This window comes from Eschrichtius robustus, chromosome 6 (genome assembly GCF_028021215.1).
Source record: "Eschrichtius robustus isolate mEscRob2 chromosome 6, mEscRob2.pri, whole genome shotgun sequence".
Taxonomy (NCBI): Eukaryota; Metazoa; Chordata; class Mammalia; order Artiodactyla; family Eschrichtiidae; genus Eschrichtius; species Eschrichtius robustus.
This window is the reverse complement of record NC_090829.1, coordinates 2006029-2025226: the sequence shown is the minus strand read 5'-3', so window position 1 is coordinate 2025226 and position 19198 is coordinate 2006029. Positions and strand designations below refer to the sequence as shown.

General features: G+C 38.4%; 1 protein-coding gene across 2 annotated transcripts in view; it reads right to left on the bottom strand.

The window, feature by feature from the left end:
• TOP2B (DNA topoisomerase II beta) overlaps nt 1-19075 on the bottom strand; it is a 68621-nt gene extending 49546 nt beyond the window's left edge. For both annotated transcript variants that reach the window (XM_068545821.1, XM_068545822.1), the window contains exon 1: nt 18823-19075. In XM_068545821.1, coding sequence (XP_068401922.1) covers nt 18823-18900 — 78 coding nt within the window. In that variant the 5' untranslated portion in view covers nt 18901-19075. The remainder of the gene's footprint in view (nt 1-18822) is intronic.
• Between the last annotated feature and the right edge of the window lie 123 nt (nt 19076-19198).

The following is a 19198-nucleotide window of genomic DNA, read 5'->3' as shown; positions in this document are numbered from 1 at the left end:
AGGACTTTCCATCCAAAAACAACAGAATACACTTTCTTCTCAAGTGCTCATGGAACATTCTCCAGGATACATCGTATCTTGGGTCACAAATCAAGCCTTGGTAAATTTAAGAAAATTGAAATCGTATCAAGTATCTTTTCCGACCACAACGCTATGAGACTAGATATCAATTACAGGAAAAAATCTGTAAAAAATAGAAACACATGGAGGCTAAACAATACACTATTTAATAACCAAGAGATCACTGAAGAAATCAAAGAGGAAATCAAAAAATACCTAGAAACAAATGACAATGAAAACATGATGACCCAAAACCTATGGGATGCAGCAAAAGCAGTTCTAAGGGGGAAGTTTATAGCAATACAATCCTACCTTAAGAAACAAGAAACATCTCAAATAAACAACCTAACCTTACACCTAAAGCAATCAGAGAAAGAAGAACAAAAAAACCCCAAAGTTAGCAGAAGGAAAGAAATCATAAAGATCAGATCAGAAATAAATGAAATAGAAACAAAGAAAATAATAGCAAAGATCAATAAAACTAAAAGCTGGTTCTTTGAGAAGATAAACAAAATTGATAAACCATTAGCCAGACTCATCAAGAAAAAAAGGGAGAAGACTCAAATCAACAATCAGAAATGAAAAAGGAGAAGTAACAACTGACACTGCAGAAATACAAAGGATTGTGAGAGATTACTGCAAGCAACTATATGCCAATAAAATGGACAACCTGGAAGACATGGACAAATGCTTAGAAAAGCACAGCCTTCCAAGATTGAAACAGGAAGAAATAGAAAACATAAACAGACCAATCACAAGCACTGAAATTGAAACTGTGATTAAAAATCTTCTGACAAACTAAAGCCCAGGACCAGATGGCTTCACTGGCGAATTCTATCAAACATTTAGAGAAGAGTTAACACCTACCCTTCTCAAACTCTTCCAAAATACAGCAGAGGGAAGAACACTCCCAAACTCATTCTATGAGGCCACGATCACCCTGATACCAAAACCAGACAAAGATGTCACAAAGAAAGAAAACTACAGGCCAATATCACTGATGAACATAGATGCAAAAATCCTCCACAAAATACCAGCAAACAGAATCCAACAGCACATTAAAAGGATCATACACCATGATCAAGTGGGATTTATCCCAGGAATGCAAGGATTCTTCAATATATGCAAATCAATCAATATCATATACCATATTAACAAATTGAAGAATAAAAACCATATGAACATCTCAATAGATGCAGAAAAAGCTTTCAACAAAATTCAACACCCTCAATGTTCAAAGATATTTATGATAAACACCCTCAAGAAAGTAGGCATAGAGGGAACTTACTTCAACATAACAAAGGCCATATATGACAAACCCACAGCCAACATCATTCTCAAAGGTGAAAAACTAAAACCATTTCCACTAAGATCAGGAACAGGACAAGGTTGCCCACTCTCACCACTGTTATTGAACATTGTTTTGGAAGTTTTAGCCACAGCAATCAGAGAAGAAAAATAAATAAAAGGAATCCAAATCAGAAAACAAGAAGTAAAGCTGTCACTGCTTGCAGATGACATGATACTATACATAGAGAATCCTAAAGATGCTACCAGAAAACTACTAGAGCTAATCAAAGAATTTGGTAAAGTAGCAGGATACAAAATTAATGCACAGAAATCTCTTGCATTCCTATATACTAATGATGAAAAATCTGAAAGTGAAATTAAGGAAACACTCCCATTTACCATTACAAAAACAAGAATAAAACACCTAGGAATAAACCTACCTAAGGAGACAAAAGACCTGTATGCAGAAAATTATAAGACACTGATGAAAAAAATTAAAGATGATACCAACAGATGGATTCAGTGCAATCCCTATCAAACTACCACTGGCATTTTTCACAGAACTAGAACAAAAAATTTCACAATTTGTATGGAAACACAAAAGACCCCGAATAGCCAAAGCAATCTTGAGAAAGAGAAACGGAGCTGGAGGAATCAGGCTCCTGGACTTCAGACTATACTACAAAGCTACAGTAATCAAGACAGTATGGTAGTGGCACAAAAACAGAAATATAGATCAATGGAACAGGATAGAAAGCCCAGAGATAAACCCACACACATATGGTCACCTTATCTTTGATAAAGGAGGCAAGAATACACAATGGAGAAAAGACAGCCTCTTCAATAAGTGGTGCTGGGAAAACTGGACAGCTACATGTAAAAGAATGAAATTAGAACACTCCCTAACACCATACACAAAAATAAACTCAAAATGGATTAAAGACCTAAATGTAAGGCCAGACACTATAAATCTCTTAGAGGAAAACATAGGCAGAACACTCTATGACATAAATCACAGCAAGCTACTTTTTGACCCAGCTCCTAGGGAAATGGAAATAAAAATAAAAATAAACAAACGGGACCTAATGACACTTAAAAGCTTTTGCACGGCAAAGGAAACCATAAACAAGACGAAAAGACAACCATCAGAATGGGAGAAAATATTGGTAAATGAAGCAACTGACAAAGGATTAATCTCCAAAATATACACGCAGCTCATGCAGCTCAATATCAAAAAAACAAACAACCCAATCCGAAAATGGGCAGAAGACCTAAATAGACATTACGCCAAAGAAGACATACAGATTGCCAACAAACACATGAAAGAATGCTCAACATCATTAATCATTAGAGAAATGCAAATCAAAACTACAATGAGATATCACCTCACACAGGTCAGAATGGCCATCATCAAAAAATGTACAAACAATAAATGCTGCAGAGGGTGTGGAGAAAAGGGAACCCTCTTGCACTGTTGGTGGGAATGTAAATTGATACAGCCACTATGGAGAACAGTATGGAGGTTCCTTAAAAAACTAAAAATAGAGCTACCATACGACCCAGCAATCCGACTACTGGGCATATACTCTCAGAAAACCATAATTCAAAAAGAGTCATGTACCACAATGTTCACTGCAGCTCTATTTACAATAGCCAGGTCATGGAAGCAACCTAAGTGTCCAACGACAGATGAATGGATAAAGAAGATGTGGCACATATATACAATGGAACATTACTCAGCCATAAAAAGAAACGAAATGGAGATATTTGTAGTGAGGTGGATGGACCTAGAGTCTGTCATACAGAGTGAAGTAAGTCAGAAAGAGAAAAACAAATACTGTATGCTAACACATATATATGGAATCTAAAAAAAAAAAAATGTTTCTGAAGAACCTAGGGGCAGGACAGGAATAAAGACGCAGACCTACTAGAGAATGGACTTGAGGACACAGGGAGGGGGAAGGGTAAGCTGGGACAAAGTGAGAGAGTGGCATGTACATATATACACTACCAAATGAAAAACAGATAGCTAGTGGGAAGCAGCCGCATAGCACAGGGAGATCAGCTTGGTGCTTTGTGACCACCTAGAGGGGTGGGACAGGGAGCGTGGGAGGGAGGGAGACGCAAAAGGGAGGGGATATGGCAATATACGTTTATGTATAGCTGATTCACTTTGTTATAAAGCAGAAACTAACACACAATGTAAAGCAGTTATACTCCAATAAAGATGTTAAAAAAAAAAAAGTATACGGTTCAGAAACTATTCTCATTTTAACAGTATTACGCCTCTGTAGATCTCATAACGGAAATAAATATTTGCAATGAAAAAAAAAAAAAGAAAGAAATATTTCGCAATTCTGTAAGATATCAGGTTAATTTTTGTAGTCTTCAAAACTTTCCAAGGAATGTGAATTCTTATCAGGTTATAGGTTGACAACGACTGAACCTGGCTGGCTGCAGGGCTCCCCAAAACTTCCAGATGTAAGTCTTTGCCATTAAGCTACTGGAGACTATAGTAAAGAGTGGGCAAAAATAACCTGCACAAGATAGTAACCTATGTAGTTAGCATATACTGACAGGGCTGAGAATACCAAGCATGGTTTTATGACATCTCAAACGTCACACTTCTGTAGGCCATGCCAATAATTCCTTACATACCAGCACTAATGGCCCATTTCTGAGGCACCCTATAATTCCAGTTTCTCTGCTAATTCCAAGGAGGCAGAAGTTGTGATCCTAATTCTAACTCCTACAGAGATAAGGATCCCAAACAAAAATTCCCAGGGTCTGGAGACTTCCTTGTCTTCTTAATAGCAACAGAGAACACATCTCTCTCCTTCTGGGATTCCCTAATGCTGACAACTAAGACATCTCACTAAGAGAAAGTTATTATGATGGCCGTTTTTTCAGAGCCCAAAAATAACTCAAATATAAGACACAGCAAGATATTTTCATAGGTATTTGAATTTTAGGAGAAATGAAACAATCAGAAGACAAACAATGGGGGGGGGGCAGAGATATTTTGTGCATTTGAACAAGCAACATACCACTTCAAGACCTAGGCATAGCCATACCATCATCTTTAAAGTTATTATTTTTAAAAACATGTCAAATGTATGTTTAAAAAATCAAAATACATAACTTCTGAGCAGTCTAAAGCAAGACAAGAATTTTAACAGATAAAACCTATGGAAATTCAAACATCAATTACAATCTTCCAATGCCATAAATTTTACATAAAATTAAAGAGATTTTCTTATACATTCTTTCATTAACACTGCCCAATCAATTAAAAATAGCTTTGGACATAAGAAAATTCTGTTTCATAAAGTCTTCATATTCTATTTCTGTCAAGCTAATTACATGACGAACCTGCTGGCCAGAAAAATGAACTGTATTTTTAAAATGCCAGATCGTCTCCAAATTTCTAGTCATGTCCCTTGCTTTTCAAGATGAGATAATTTATAGAAACAAATCTAATAATAAAAACATAACTGATTTTTTTAAATGGGTCCTCAGAATAGCTAGAACAACGCTCATAATGACTAAGATCTCATCCTTGAGGAAGGTGCTTAAGGACGATAAATGCTATGCATTCCAAGGTGGGTAAGAGCAACCTCTCGCCATTAACTTAGAACTCGGCAATTGTCGCATAAAGCTCAGGAACTTATAATAACCATGCGAGTAAAGGCTTTCCTATCCCAGGCTACTCCTCCAAAACAAATCCCACCACAGAGAAAACATTTTTAAGATCAGACTCCAACAGAGACTTCTGCATTTAGCCCTGACGAGTTAACACTGAGGTAAAGTGGCACACTGGTATGGTAAACAGGGTAGAGCCCCACCTCACTCCTTTTTCGAGGATTTATAACTTTTTCCACATCCCCTTACAACCAGTCGCCATCTCTTCCTCCCAAATTGGTACATGAGAATAGGGAATGTTTGGTTTGCACCTGCCAGATCCTTATCCAGTTCAAAAAGTTGTCATTCTTGCTAGAATAATGTCTCATAAATCAAAGACTATGTAATATGTAGTCGGCTTTGTCAGATTACTATTTGTAATCTTTTCCAGGAATATAATAATACATAAATACTTAAAAAATAAGTGTGACAATATACTTAAAACATTTTATGCCAAAATATTTCTTCCTACGTGTCATATGACAGGTGTTGAGGAAAGAAAAAAAGGTACCATTCTATTTAAAGTAATGAAAAGCTTAAGGACTATGCACTGTTTATAGAATACAATAATAAAACAGATGATCTGTAGATATTTCAAATCAACTCTCCATGATGATATTAGATAATTTCTAAAACTTCATATAAACCTTTAAACCTGGATATTTAATTGAGTAAATATTTTTAATTACCTATACCAAAAAATAGGTGTGTTAATTAGAAACTTCTCTTACTATAACTTTTATATAAAATTATATATAATCAAGTATTTTTAAATTAGTAGGTTATTAAAACTATACTATTTAGTGAACAAAGTTACAAAAGGATATAAAAAAATATGAGCCCATTTTCATCAGAAAAAAATTACACACAATACATACACGCCTAGGAAAAAACATGAAATGTTGTTTACCCAACAGAATATAAATAAAAATTGTGAGAAGTAGAAATATTTTTCCATGTTCTTTTCTGATAGACATGTTCTAACTTTCTACAATGAACATATATTAAAATATTTTAAAAGCTTATTAATCTATGTGTATGAGAACATAAGCTAGAATAAAACTGAAGGTTTCTTTTTTTAGAGACACTGTTTGTACCTACTTACTACTTCTGCAGTCCCAACTTTCTCACTAGAATCTAGGCAAAAAGGTTCAGTGAAACCAAAACAAGCCGGCAGTCCTGGCAGCGTAGAAGGCAGGGAGTGCACGTTCCTACTCTCAACTGGGGGCAGCCTGCACCACGCACTGACTCAGGGCAGCAAACACAGAAGGGTCTCCCCTGAGAGGTCTGTCAGCTTTTCTGACAGAAGTCTGGATTAATGGTCTCTTGCAGCTCCTGTTTAGTAGCAGAAAGTGTCCCCCTGAATATTGTCCAGGCCACTAAAACTCAAAATCTGAAGGTAAGGGGAGAGAGGGCAACTCCCCCTGCTTCAATGGGATGGCCCCATCCCTAGAACAAACAGGTGTGAATACAAACAACCTTGGCCTGAGAACAGAGAAACTAAATGAGAAAAGTTCACTGAGCACCTTCACCACAGCTACTATTACCACTATCTCTAGCTCTTGAAAAGAAAGTCACTCTGAGTAGAAATTCAGTTCAATCAGTGTTGCTCATAATATTCAGAAAAGAGATCAAGAAATTAGCTTCTATAAAAACAGTCCAGCAAATTCATATCTACACATTTATAAAAGCACTCTCAAGCCCACAGATGAAAAGGAGAGTGATATACATTTGATACCTATAGACTAACAGAATTATGCTCATTTTCAACGATGAAAACAAGGGGTCTTCTGATAAAAAAAAAAAAGATTTAGCCTTTTCTTATTTTGTATCTTCATAGTAATACGGTATCTTGTACTATAGTAATTGCACTAAGTATTCCACATTGAATAAAAATTAACAGTATGCCATTGAAAATAATCAACTACAAAGAGCATTCTGAATAAATTTTCATTAAGGTCTGATAGAACTGAAATCTTATGAGTTAAGTTTATTTGTAATTTATTTATTTTATTTTTATTTTTAAAATTTATTTATTTTTGGCTGTGTTGGGTCTTCGTTTCTGTGCGAGGGCTTTCTCCAGCTGTGGCAAGCGGGGACTACTCTCCATCGCGGTGCGCGGGCCTCTCACTATTGCGGCCCCTCCCATTGCGGAGCACAGGCTCCAGACGCGCAGGCTCAGCAGTTGTGGCTCACGGGCCCAGTTGCTCCGTGGCACGTGGGATCCTCCCAGACCAGGGCTCGAACCCGTGTCCCCTGCATTGGCAGGCAGACTCTCAACCACTGCGCCACCAGGGAAGCCCTGTAATTTATTTTATTGTCTTTGTGTGGACAAAGCACCAAACTATTTATAGTAATAAATAACGCCAGCACCCAATTATACTGGAATCTAAGCACTCAGGGCACATTTTCATCCCCACATAAAACTAAAGACAATGAAAATGCAAAATAAGCCCATATTAAGATAAATATCCTCCACGTAACTAAAAAAAATTTTAATTATATCATTTGTGATTTATACATATGATGATGCCATAATTGACTTTTTCTAAAGTTCAAAAGCTGGCTGCCATGTTAAACAATGCATTATTGAGAATTCTTAAATTATAACAAAAATGTCAAAACAATACATAAAATCTATTTTAAAATATTAATCTATTTTATAGCACTTTTTTGCAATATTGCTAACTACTAATAAAAGAATATAGATTTAATATTTATCAAAGACTCAACCTTTATCAAGAATACTTCAACTACCAGAAAAGGAAAGAAAAACATTCCAATAAAACAAACTCCTAATTTCACAAAGAGTATGTACCAAGATCATTCTGTAGAAAGAAAGATTCTTCCATTCACAGAGTGGTCACCTGATATACAGCAATTTGAGACAATCGCCCATAGTTTGTTTTTCTGTGAAAGAATGAATTGCTGCCAAAGAGGGGAAAGGAGATGGTTTGCCAGTTGGTGCAAAAAAGGAACTGAGCCACTCATCCACACAACAGGCACAGAAATCTCACCATCACCAAGCCAACAAAAGTGGGACCAGCAAAAGCTTAGCAACAAGCCTCTTTTCCTATCTTCTATAAAGACTGTCTCAGACTCCACATTACCCTTTTATAATATCTCCTCCTCTTCTTTTCTCCCTCAAGGCTGCCATGCTTTGATATTCATTTCAGCCACATTTCACCCATATAACCACGGAGAGGGCCATGTTATCTACCCACCATTAATGTACCTCCAGAAATGCCCTCCCAAACCAAGGGACAAGGAGAGAGGTAGAAGATGAGGGATACTTAATATCATAAGAAATGCTTAAATGTCCATAGTGAAAATAAAAAATATACTTTCTCTAAAAAGCATCCGAATCAGAAAGAAAGAAGTAAAATTGTCACTAATTGCAGAGGAAATGATATTATGTAGAGAAAACCCTAAAGACTCCACCATAAAACTATTAGAATAAACAAATTTAGTAAAGTTGCAGGATACAAAATCAATATACGAAAATCCGTTGTGTTTCTGTAAACTAACAATGAACTATCAGAAAGAGAAACTAAGAAAATCCCACTTACAATTGCAACGTATTAAAATACCTAGGAATACATTTTTTTTTTTTTGGCCACATGGTGCAGCATGGTAGTTCCCCGACCAGGGATGGAACCCGTGTCCCCTGCAGTAGGAGCATGGAGTCTTAACCACTGGACCACCAGGGAAGTCCCTACCTAGGAATAAATTTAACCAAGGAGGTAAAAGAACTGTATACTGAAAACTATAAGACATTGATTAAAGAAATTGAAGACAAAAATAAATGGAAAAAAATTCTATGTGCATGAATTAAAAGAATTAATATTGCTAAAATGTCCGTACTTCCCAGAGCAATCTGCAGATTCAATGCAATCCCTATCAAAATTCCAACAACATTATTCACAGAAATAGAACAATCTTAAAATCGATATGGAACCACAAAAGACCCTGAATTGCCAAAGCAGTCTTGAGAAAGAAGAACAAAGCTGGAGGCATAATTTAAAACTATATTACAGGGACTTCCCTGGCAGTCCAGTGGTTAAGACTCCATTCTCCCAATTCAGGGGAACTAAGATCCCACATGCTGCATGGCATGACCAAAACAAACAAACAAAAAAACTATATTACAAAGTAATATAGTAATCAAAACAGTGAACGTCTTTTAAAAAAGACACATGGATCAATGGAACAGAACAGAGAGCACAGAAATAAACCCATGCGTATATGGTCAATTACTTTATCACAAAGGATGCAAGAATATACAAGGGGGAAAGGACAATCTCTTCAATAAGTGGTGTTGAGAAAACTAGACAGCCACATGCAAAAGAATGAAACTGGACCCCTATCTTACACCATACACAAAAATTAACTCAAAATGATTAAAGACTTGAATGTAAGACCTGAAACCGTAAAACTCCTAGAAGAAAACATAAGCAGTACACGCCTTGACATCAGTCTTAGCGATGATTTTTTTTTTTTAACTTGATCCCAAAAGCAAAAATGAACAAGTGGGACTACAACAAACTAAAAAGCTCTGCACAGCAAAGGAAACCATCAACAAAATTAAAAGGCAACCTAGCAAATGGGAGAAAATATTTGTAAATCATATACCTAATAAGGGGTAATATCCAAAATATATAAAGAACTCATACAAGTCAATAGCAAAAAAAAAAAAAAAAAACACACAACAAAACACACACACAAAAAAACCCCCAAAAAACACCAATTCATTAAAAAATGGGCAGAGGATCTAAATTGACATTTTTCCAAAGAAGACATACAGATGGCCAACAGGTATATGAAAAGGTGCTCACCACCACTAATCTCAGGAAAATGCAAACCAAAACCAAAATGAGATATCACCTCACACCTGTTAGAATGGTTATTATCGAAACAACAAGTATTGGCAGAATGTGGAGAAAAGGAACCCTTGTGTATGTTGGTGGGACTGTAAATTGGTGCAGTCCAGATGTAGAGAACAAACGTATGGACACGAAGGGGGGAAAGCCGCGGGGGGGGTGGTGGGGGTGGTGTGATGAATTGGGCGATTGGGATTGACATGTATACACTGATGTGTATAAAACTGATGACTAATAAGAACCTGCTGTATAAAAAAATAAATTAAATTAAATTAAAAAATTTTAAAAAAAGAAACTACTGACTTGTATGTATGTTATAAACGGGAGAATTTTATGGTATGTAAATTGTATCTCAAAGCTGGTTAAAAAATTTTTCTTTAAAATAAATAAATAAATAAATAAATTGGTGCAGTCACTATTTAAAACGGTATGAAAGTCCCACAAAAAATTTAAAATAGAATTACCATATGATCCAGCAACTCCACTCCTGGGTATTTATACGAAGAAAATGAAAACACTAATTTGAAAAGATATATGTATCCCCATGTTCACTGCAGCATTGTTTACAACAGCTGAGACAAGGAAGCAACATAAATGTCCATCAATGGATGAACGGATAAAGAAAATGTGGTGTTTATATACAATGCAATATTATTCACCCATAAAAAAAGAATGAAATCTTGACATTTGGGACAACATGGGTAGATCTAAAGGGCATAATTTTACTGAAATAAGTCAGAGAGAGAAAGACAAAAATACTGTATGATCATACTTATATGTGGCATCTAAAACAAAACAAAACAAAAAAAACCGAACTCATAGATACAGAGAACAAATCAGTGGTTGCCAAAGTTGGGGGGTGGGCAGGCGGGGAGACAGGTGAAGGTGGTCAAAGGTACAAAACTTCCAGTTATAAAATAAGTAAGTCCTGGGGATGTAATGTACAGTAAGGTAACTATAGTTAATAATACTGTGTTGTCTATCTGAAAGTTGTTAAGAGTAGATATTTAAAGTTTTTGTCACAAAGAAAAAAATATGTAACTATGTATGGTGATGAATGTTAACTAGACTTATTGTGGCGATCATTTTGCAATATAAGAAAATTTTCTCAGACAAAAGTGAAAACACTGATCCCTTGATTTTTTAAAAACAAAGAGGGGGAAGACAAGTGTGTGTGTGTACACTCATCTAAGAGCTTACCATGGGCAAAGCATTGTGGGAATTATATGAGTACTCTCATTCCTCATAAAAGCTCCATGAAGTAGACACCATTACTAATGACTCCCTTTTTACAGCAAGGAAACTGAGGTCTGAAGAATGTAAGCTAACAAAGCTAGTAATGAAGAAGCTGAGTTATGAAACCAGGTGATGTGATTTCGTAGCCCATACTCTTAAAAGGCATCACACTTACAATATTATTCAAAATACATACACCCTGAAAGGGAAGTGTACTTCGTAGCTTTTTGTGTGAAAGTAAAAGAAAGGTTAGTGGAAAGATATCACGGTATAAAAGACAAATTGTTTTGGTTGTTACTGTCTTTAAGCCAGGAGAATGTGTAAATGATGGTTAGGAATATAGGCCTGGTTTAAATCCCACCTTTGCCTTAGTCACGTGATTAACAGTCTGTTACCTAATCTGTAAACCCCTGTTTCCTTCTCTGCAAATGGGAATAATTATACCGATCTCACCTCTTCTTTAAAACTGAGTCCTATTTGTATTAAGATTTTTAAAAATACAAAGGAGGCTTTTTTTTTTTTTAACGTACTTAGTAAAATGCAACTGTTGCTACACCCAAGTATTAAACATATCTGAAACTACTGATGAACACACCCACTTCTATTCAGAAAAGTTAGCACAGTTTCTAAAAATTGTTCTCATTGTAACTGCAATTAGTTACTTGAGAATGTATCTAAAGAACATTGTTATGTAACCACTTGTCCTAAGAATGACAGAAGACTTTTGAGGAAGTTAGTCAATTATCTAACTGGTTAACAATAACTGAGGTTGGATTATGTATCCAGCTCTTTGCTAAAAACTATAAAGGATACATGGTCTCTGAGTTGATAATCTAATTGTTAAAACAAAAGTATCACACATGAAAGTTACATTAAAAGGAAAGATATATTTATGTTTTATGATCCATAAGGGTGACAGAAAAAGATGAGTATAAACTGGGGGATAAACGTTTGGTGAGACCCTGAGCTAGCCTTGAAGAGTAATTAAGATTTAGACTGGTAAAGAGAAAGAGGCATTTCTGTTGAAAGATAAGCATGCAACGTGACAAAAACAAACATGATGCCCAGGGGACAAGTGAAGAGGTAAATCTAACTATGAGGACGATATGGAATAAATTTCAATTGGCACATAGTTTATAAAAGAAGTGGTTTGAAAGTCTGGTTGAGGAGTTTAGACTTGCAATAATAAGCCACTATAACAAAGTTTTTAATACAAATCTTTAAATAATATTTAAATATACAGTCATGTTTCCTAAATTAGAAATATTCACAGTCAAAACAAAGTATGTTTTATATTTCATTGAATTTTACTTTTAAAAAACTCCAATGTTAATAGTAGTTTTATATTTAAGAAACTTACATTTTAGAGGTGAATACTGAAATATCTACAGATAAAGTGGATTTGCTTTGCTTCAAGATAATGAGAGGGGAAAGGTGGGTGACCTTGAGCTGTAACTGCTGAAGCTTGATGATGGAGTGTCCTTATACCATTCTGGCCACCATAATTTTATAGGCTTAATATTTTCCATTACAGTGTCTTTTTTTTTTTTCTTAATCTACTAAATTAGAGTAGTACTGGGAAAAGATCAATATTCACATAGTGATTAACTGTACTCTAATAAAATAAAATGTTTTTTGCAACCACTTAAACCTGATAAAAGACTGACTGAATGAAATAGATTATTAGGGTCTACAAATCAAAGCTGTACAAACCAGGGACTTCCCCGGTGGTCCAGTGGGTAAGACTCCGCGTTCCCAGTGCAGCGGGGGATGCTGGGAAAGATCACTGGTCAGGGAACTAGATCCCACGCACGGTAACTAAGACCCGGCACGGCCAAAATAAATAAATAATAAATACATATAAATAAACAAATATTTTTTAAGAAAAGCTTTACAAACTAAAAGTTAATTCAAGAAATTGCTTGCTTCAGAGAAGCTTTCATAGCTGTTGTCAATTTTAACTCAAAATAGTTTTACTATAGTACTTATATTTTTCACTTTTTAATTTTTTAAAATATCTTGTTAAGATATTGCGAATCAAACACAAACCCAATGCACTATTATAAGGAGAAGTTAATAATCTTAAACCACTTTGCTTTGTGGTTTCAAAAATGTAAACTTTTGTGCAGTGACAATGTTAACACTACTCTGTAGCACACATCCCAACACAAGTTACTACCAGCAACACATGGCATTACCCACCCCCACCCCCTAAAAAGAAGAACGATAGCAGGGACTGATTCAATTTTTATTTCTTCCTGTTACCCACAAACAGGTAGCAATATGACGTTTCAATGAAGCAGGCAAAATTAACCCTCTTCAGAAATAGATGACCTCCGCAACAAACTCCTGAACTCTTGCAAAGGAATAATCTGCTTTCACTCTGGCTCAAAGATATTTTATGTAAAAGCAACTTTATTCTTCTCAGTGTGTATTTCTTGAATTTCACCGATAAAGACAAACATTTATTAAGCCCAGCAATGTGCTATGTATATACTCATTTAATTATCAATGCAACCTTATCTTACAGATGAAGAAACAGGCTTAGAAAGATTAGGTTCCTTTGTGCAAAGTCCCAGTGATTACATGTTAGGCAGGATCAGAATCTACATCAATATGATACCAAAGTCCATGCTCATAACCACCTCCCTATATTGCACCCCCCATAAAATTAAACTATGGTCTATGGTCAATGGTGTATATTATGGACATAAAGATGCTCATATAACCTGACAAATTTAAAGCAAGCATCAAATCTTAAAGTGGACTTAGGGAGTGATTATCTTTTTAATAAATTTCTAATTCAACAAGAGGATATAATTTATAAATAAAAGATTAAGTGATTTTTATTTCTTATTTTACTATATTTCCCATAATAAGTTTACAGTGAGAAAATATTGAATCAGTAAGTCAATTTTAGTTTCAAATGAATTTTTCTGATATCGAATGACACCCTCTAAGTTTCACAAAATTTCTTCTGTAAATGAAAGAAAAATTTCCTATTGAGGATGAAAGAAAAAGTGGTCATTTCATTATCTACAAAGTTAAGGAACAGTAAACAAAAATATTGCTTTTAGGGCTTCCTTGGTGGCGCAGTGGTTGAGAATCTGCCTGCCAATGCAGGGGACACGGGTTCGAGCCCTGGTCCAGGAAGATCCCACATGCCGCGGAGTGACTAGGCCCGTGAGCCACAACTGCTGAGCCTGCATGTCTGGAGCCTGTGCTCCGCAACAAGAGAGGCCACTTTCAGATTTTTCGTCATTAGTGTATAGAAATGCAAGAGATTTCTGTGCATTAATTTTGTATCCTGCTACTTTACCAAATTCATTGATTAGCTCTAGGAGTTTTCTGGTAGCATCTTTAGGATTCTCTATGTATAGTATCATGTCATCTGCAAACAGTGACAGCTTTACTTCTTCTTTTCCGATTTGGATTCCTTTTATTTCTTTGTCTTCTCTGATTGCTGTGGCTAACACTTCCAAAACTATGTTGAATAATAGTGGTGAGAGTGGGCAACCTTGTCTTCTTCCTGATCTTAGTGGAAATGGTTTCAGTTTTTCACCATTGAGGACAATGTTGGCTGTGGGTTTGTCATATATGGCCTTTATTATGTTGAGGAAAGTTCCCTCTATGCCTACTTTCTGCAGGGCTTTTATCATAAATGGGTGTTGAATTTTGTCGAAAGCTTTCTCTGCATCTATTGAGATGATCATATGGTTTTTCTCCTTCAATTTGCACTAAGATCAGGAACAAGACAAGGTTGCCCACTCTCACCACTATTATTCAACATAGTTTTGGAAGTGTTAGCCACAGCAATCAGAGAAGAAAAAGAAATAAAAGGAATCCAAATCGGAAAAGAAGAAGTAAAGCTGTCACTCTTTGCAGATGACATGATACTATACATAGAGAATCCTAAAACTGCCACCAGAAAACTCCTAGAGCTAATCAATGAATTTGGTAAAGTAGCAGGATACAAAATTAATGCAGAGAAATCTCTTGCATTTCTATACACTAATGACGAAAAATCTGAAAGTGAAATTAAGAAAACACTCCCGTTTACCACTGCAACAAAAAGAATAAAATATCTAGGAATAAACCTACCTAAGGAGACAAAAGACCTGTATGCAGAAAATTATAAGACACTGATGAAAGAAATTAAAGATGATACAAATAGATGGAGAGATGTACCATGTTCCTGGATTGGAAGAATCAACATTGTGAAAATGACTCTACTACCCAAAGCAATCTACAGATTCAATGCAATCCCTATCAAACTACCACTGGCATTTTTCACAGAACTAGAACAAAAAATTTCACAATTTGTATGGAAACACAAAAGACCCCAAATAGCCAAAGCAATCTTGAGAACGAAAAATGGAGCTGGGGGAATCAGGCTCCCTGACTTCAGACTATATTACAAAGCTTCAGTAATCAAGACAGTTTGGTACTGGCACAAAAACAGAAATATAGATCAATGGAACAGGATAGAAAGCCCAGAGATAAACCCACACACATATGGTCACCTTATCTTTGATAAAGGAGGCAAGAATACACAATGGAGAAAAGACAGCCTCTTCAATAAGTGGTGCTGGGAAAATTGGACAGGTACATGTAAAAGTATGAAATTAGAACACTCCCTGACACCATACAGAAAAATAAACTCAAAATGGATTAAAGACCTAAGTGTAAGGGCAGACACTATCAAACTCTTAGAGGAAAACATAGGCAGAACACTCTATGGCATACATCACAGCAAGATTCTTTTTGACCCAGCTCCCAGAGAAATGGAAATAAGAACACAAATAAACAAACGGGACCTAATGAAACTTAAAAGCTTTTGCACAGCAAAGGAAACCATAAACAAGACCAAAAGACAACCATCAGAATGGGAGAAAATATTTGCAAATGAAGCAACTGACAAAGGATTAATCTCCAAGATTTACAAGCAGCTCATGCAGCTCAATAACAAAAAAACCAACAACCCAATCCAAAAATGGGCAGAAGACCTAAATAGACATTTCTCCAAAGAAGATATACAGATGGCCTACAGACACATGAAAGAATGCTCAACATCATTAATCATTAGAGAAATGCAAGTCAAAACTACAGTGAGATATCATCTCACACCGGTCAGAATGGCCATCATCAAAAAATCTAGAAACAATAAATGCTGGAGAGGGTGTGGAGGAAAGGGAACACTCTTGCACTGTTGGTGGGAATGTAAATTGATACAGCCTCTATGGAGAACAGTATGGAGGTTCCTTAAAAAACTACAAATAGAACTACCATACTTCCCAGCAATCCCAATACTGGGCATATACCCTGAGAAAACCATAGGTCAAAAAGAGTCATGTACCAAAATGTTCATTGCAGCTCTATTTACAATAGCCAGGACATGGAAGCAACCTAAATGTCCATCGACAGATGAATGGATAAAGAAGATGTGGCACATATATACAATGGAATATTACTCAGCCATAAAAAGAAATGAAATGGAGGTATTTGTAATGAGGTGGATGGAGTTAGAGTCTGTCATACAGAGTGAAGTAAGTCAGAAAGAGAAAAACAAATACAGTATGCTAACACATATATATGGAATCTAAGGGGAAAAAAAAAAAAGGTCATGAAGAACCTAGCGGCAAGACGGGAATAAAGACACAGACCTACTAGAGAATGGACTTGAGGATATGGGGAGGGGGAAGGGTAAGATGTGATAAAGTGAGAGAGTGGCATGGACATATATAAACTACCAAACGTAAAATAGATAGCTAGTGGGAGGCAACCGCATAGCACAGGGAGATCAGCTCGGTGCTTTGTGACCACCTAGAGGGGTGGGATGGGGAGGTAGGGAGGGAGGGAGATGCAAGAGGGAAGAGAAATGGGAACATATTGTATATGTATAACTGATTCACTTTGTTATAAAGCAGAAGCTAACGCACCATTGTAAGGCAATTATACTTCAATAAAGATGTTTAAAAAAAAAAAAAAGGGAGGCCAGGATAGTGAGAGGCCCGCGCACCGCGATGAAGAGTGGCCCCCGCTCGCTGCAACTAGAGAAAGCCCTCGCACAGAAATGAAGACCCAACACAGCCATAAATAAATAAATAAAATTTTAAAAAAAAGAAGTAAAAAGTAACAGGTAAAATTAATTTAAAAAAAATATTGCTTTTAAATGTTAAAGCTAACCAATTCAATCTTGGAGCAAAATGTTTACCATTACGGAGAATCAGAGGTCCTCAGAGGAAACACTGATGAGGCCTCAACACTTCCAAACAGTGAAAGAGAACCATCTGGCTAACTCCATTTTCAGAAGTTGTTTGATTTTAGTAACGAGGGTAAAGGCCTTCTTTTGCATTTATGCAAACCTCCCCCTCCTCCCCCCCGCCCCCCCCCCCATGTTCACATGGACGGCTAACTTATTATCTGACGTTTTCTCTCTCCTGGCTCTGGTCTGTTCATACTTACTACATTATTAGAGTAATACACAGAATTCAGACAGATCCAACAATGACAGTCTGGCAAGTTAGTCTGCAAAGCATCTTGGCATGCAAACATAAATGGTTAAAATATTTTCCTGTTAGCGGTAACACAGTTTTTTGTTTTTTTAACGGGGAATACTTGTCAGTACAGCGGAACTGCTACCCAACTCACCTAAACCTCACCCAAACAAAAAGACAATTAAGAACTTAATAAAAATGCCCATAGGAAAGTCTCCTTGGGCGTTTTGGAAAAGGGAGGGTGCATCCAAAGTCCCCTGGGAAAATGTAAGGCTTTTTTTCTCCTGGATGCCTAGTCAGTTGGCTGAGCCGGTGTGTGTGTGTGTGTGTGTGTAGGAAGTGACCCTGGTCTGAACTCTCTGCTGAGCCAGTGAAATGCGGGTGAATTATCGATCCGCCGTGGGAATCGGATCTCTCTAGGTCTTCCCTCCTCTACTACTTGCCAGCAGCAGGAACCGAGCGCCGAAATGCTCTGACTCCAGGACAAATCACTTGGGTCACCTCGGCGACACTGTCCACGCAGCCCCCCTCCCGTTTCGCCCGCGAAGCTGACGCAGGTAAGCGCTTTTAATAATCCCCCTGTGACAGATGGACGAGCTACAGGGTATTCACTGCTGTGAAAGAGCCATCCCGAGCGCGCTTCCAACCGAACGAGACCCTCGGCACTGAAGTGCACACGGCTGCAGCCGCATCCCTCACCAAATCCATTCTTCCCTGAGACGCGAGAGCGTCACACATGGTGGCACTTACGGCACACGCATACGGGCGCGCACCTCTCTCCCGGCTTCTCTTAAGACACGTTTGGAGCAACCGCTGACCCACACGGACACACACGCACCACTGCCATCCCCACCATCTCCTGCCCCACCGCCCTGCAAAGCCTGCGCAACAGCAAAGAAGATGAAGCGGGGGGGGCCCCCATCCTGCTCACTGTCTGTCCCCCAAAGTTTCAAGTGCACGCTGCGCGCCCGCAGCCCGAGCCCCCACCGAGGCGGAGAAGAAAGAAAAGAGGCGGGCGCGGGGTTCAGCCGGTAGGCGCCCCGACGGGGCGCGCGTCTGGGGGCCCGGATTTCCCCCTGTCCTCCCCCACCCCCAGCAGGATCCTACGGGCGGAGCCCCCCACCGCCGCCCGGGAACAATGCCCCGGCCCGGACCCCCGCCCCGCCGCCCCCACTCACCACCCAGGTCAGCGCCCCGAGGCCGCCGGCTCCCGCGCCGATGCCCATGCCGCCACCGCCGCCGCCCGCCTTGGCCATGGCGCGCTCCTCCGCTCCCGGCCCGAGGCCGCCGCTCCGCCTCCCGCGGGCCGCCCGGCCCCGCCGCTCCGCACCGATCGCGCGCCCGCCGCGCTCCTAGCGGCGCCGCCCCCCGTGCCCCATCGCCGACCCCGGGGCGGACGCCCGGCCGAGCCCGCCGAGGAGGCCTCGCCGCCCGCCGCCCTCAAACTCGAGGCGCGCGGCCGCGGCGCCCGGGCCTGCGCGGCCGCTGAGGAGGCGGCGCCGGAGCAGGAAGCGTGGAGGCCGGCGGTGGGCGGCGGCGCTGCTTCCTCCCCGC